Below are 2938 nucleotides of genomic sequence, written 5' to 3' on the forward strand. Positions count from 1 at the left end.
ATAAGTTTTGGGCGGTTTATGCCTTTATAAAGATTAAACTGTCAAAAATTAGCTCAAGCGATGTTTTCTTTAACTTTTAATGATTTACTATTCAAATCCGTAGAAAAAAAAACTCAATTTAGAAATCAATTAAATTAGCTAAAATGCATAATTGAAAAAAAAAAAAAAAAAAAAAAAGAGGCCTACTTACTTTCTCATATCCTTGAGGGAAGACCTTCTGCTGGTCGGTATGGCATTGATTGGAGGTACGACCTCGTGTGTCCTGAAGACTGATCTAGACTTACTCCGGGCAAACTCATGACGGAGGCACCTTCTCGATTTCTTCTGCCCATTTGTTTCATCGCCTGCCTGAGGACTCACTGAACCTCTCCTGGCATAGTCCTGGATCGTCAGGAACCCATGGGCTACCAACCATGCGTTGATCGCCCCGATATCTGTTTTACGCAAGAAATAATCCTGAAACAATTGATATGCACATCAATTTTCTTATGAGACGTACTAACATAGTTCCATATAACATGGTCAACCACTTAAAAAATACTAAATAAACTGAGGAACATTTATTGTAATGAGAAAAAGGATAGGTAAAAATATTTTTCCGTTTATGATAACCCGTAAAGTGTGTAAGTTGTAATTAAATATGAGATTATTCCAAAACCCAGAGGAAAAAGGAGCTAATTTAAAAGATTCATCCATCCAAATGTTTTCTGTATAAACAATTAAATTGTTGAATTAAACTTATGTTATGAAAGAAACGCGTTTAAACATTAGAATTCAACTGTGACAGTTGCAGAACCCGAAAAGAAAAAAAATAAAGATAATATATATTATGTACTCACTTGGAATAAATCAGGATGGGCATCGAGCCATTCTTCAACTTCACTCCACCGTAACTGCGTCATATTTTAGCCACGAGGCCACACAGATTTCTCCATAATAAATCTGAAACAGATATTATAATAAATATAATAAATAAATAAGTTGAAATCGAAATATTAGCAATATTACTTTAAATTAAATAATGCATAAATAATATTTTTTGCAAAACAAGGCCGGTTCTAAAGAGGCTAAGACTGAACAGCTGATTACATTAAGAAGTTTAGAATACTTAAATTGATAAGAATTTTTTAACATGACATAAATACCTACGCCATACCGTCATGGCATTTTTTATTGATTGTGAAAGGATTAAATAAGCTATTTTAAATATCCCTATTTATTCTGGGTTGATATTCGAAAGATGATTGACAAACTTTTCAAAAAAAATGAAATGTACTCGCAAATATCCATACATAATTCAGCTAATTACTGCTGCTAGGTTGTGATGGTGTGGACTAGATTTATGTTGAGAGAACCTCATGATTATTCTGTATCAGTCCGAGGTAAAATTTTCAAAGCGTTAGAGAATGGTGAATAGAATGTGAAAGGTTGAGCCTTGGTAAGGTAAATAATGATATGTTCTAAACTATGAATTTTTCAAATAAAGTCCTAGATCGCTAAATGTTTAGCTTTTCCACAGAGATGAACAGAATTTTATTAAATCAAAGGAAAATGACAGGATGTGCCGTAGGTTCACAATTTATAAATTCCTAAAAAAAATAAATAAAATTTAACGGTTTAAATAGTATATGATATTTAAGTGATTAACCTTCTATTGCCTAACCTTAAGTGTATAAATTAAAATTTCACCTAACAGATCCTAAAATTGATAATAATTTATAGTAAATAATTATAGATTATGTAAATTAATATCTATTAAAATCTTAAGACAGTTTTAAAATTCAAAAAGAAAAAATATAATAGCTACAGTTTTTTTTTTTTGGTTACGAATAAAAATATACAGATATATATTTTACGAACTTCGCTTGAATTATAACGATAGTAAATGAAACCAAAACAATAATTTTGTCATTACTTAAATTTATAGTAACTATTACAAACATTCATTAAGCAAATCATAAAAACTTTTAATATTATAATTATTTCTACCTACATCAGCAAAGCTCTCCATTGTAGACTAAATTAATGCCGTATATAAAATTGAAATGAAACTAATTAGAGCTAAAGAGAATGAAATGAAAAAAAAAGTGAAAAATACATTCAAAGGGAAGTAAAAAAAGTCACCTAGTGGGATAAAAGTCATTAATGGAGAACTCTTTCCTGAGCATAAAGCTTTAATTAAATTTTTATTGTAATTAAACCTTGGCTTATGAGGCGTTAAGTTAGTAAGAATTCAGAAATGGGAATATTACAGAGATAATCTAGCTTAACATGATAATTATTTACTTTATTTTATATTACATAAAATTCCAGACAAAAATACAAGATATAATAAGCAAATCACAGAGGAACGTCATTAGTCTGCCCAGAGACGTACATTCACAACATACACATGCACACACGTACAAACCATTTTATAAGACATGATTATTCGGACTAAAAAGAACTTTAAATGGGTATTTCAGTAGATTATTCGGATTTGTGATTATTCACTATTGCAATACATTCCCTTACTTTATATTTCATATATAGGTAGGTATGAGTAAACAGGAAATTCCAGTATAAACGAAAATACTAGTATATCCTTTGGAAAATTAAACTAGGTGTTACTGTATCGAAAAAACACAGGCTGGCCTACGGATTTATTGTTTTAATTTAATGAAACAATGAATTATTTTTTAATATAAAAATTATGACGCCTGAGATATTACATCACACATGTCAAGGCTTTAGACACCAAGAGGGAGCCAATTTTTCACCTGTCTTACATGGCTTATCGACCTAATATTAATACCTGGATTATATCTTATGAATAATTCAAACAGAGCATGTTATCTCAGATTTTTCTCATTTATCTTGCATATTTCTCAAGTTTTTCATGTTGATGAAGTAGAGATAAGATAAATTCTACATTATTCTATTCTATTTATATTATATA

The 2938-nt window shown here is 29.5% G+C and overlaps 1 protein-coding gene across 1 annotated transcript in view; it reads right to left on the reverse strand.

The window, feature by feature from the left end:
* Positions 1–2938, reverse strand: part of LOC136796216 (dual 3',5'-cyclic-AMP and -GMP phosphodiesterase 11A-like) — a gene marked incomplete at its 3' end in the record, with an annotated part of 204020 nt that overhangs the window by 22893 nt on the left and 178189 nt on the right. Inside the window, 2 exon segments of the mRNA XM_067049267.1 lie at positions 191–456; positions 840–942. Of these exon segments, the coding sequence (XP_066905368.1) occupies positions 191–456; positions 840–902 (329 nt within the window).

The sequence above is a fragment of the Halyomorpha halys genome, unplaced genomic scaffold (genome assembly GCF_000696795.3).
Source record: "Halyomorpha halys isolate HHAL.00 unplaced genomic scaffold, Hhal_1.1 Scaffold1172.1, whole genome shotgun sequence".
Classification (NCBI taxonomy): Eukaryota; Metazoa; Arthropoda; class Insecta; order Hemiptera; family Pentatomidae; genus Halyomorpha; species Halyomorpha halys.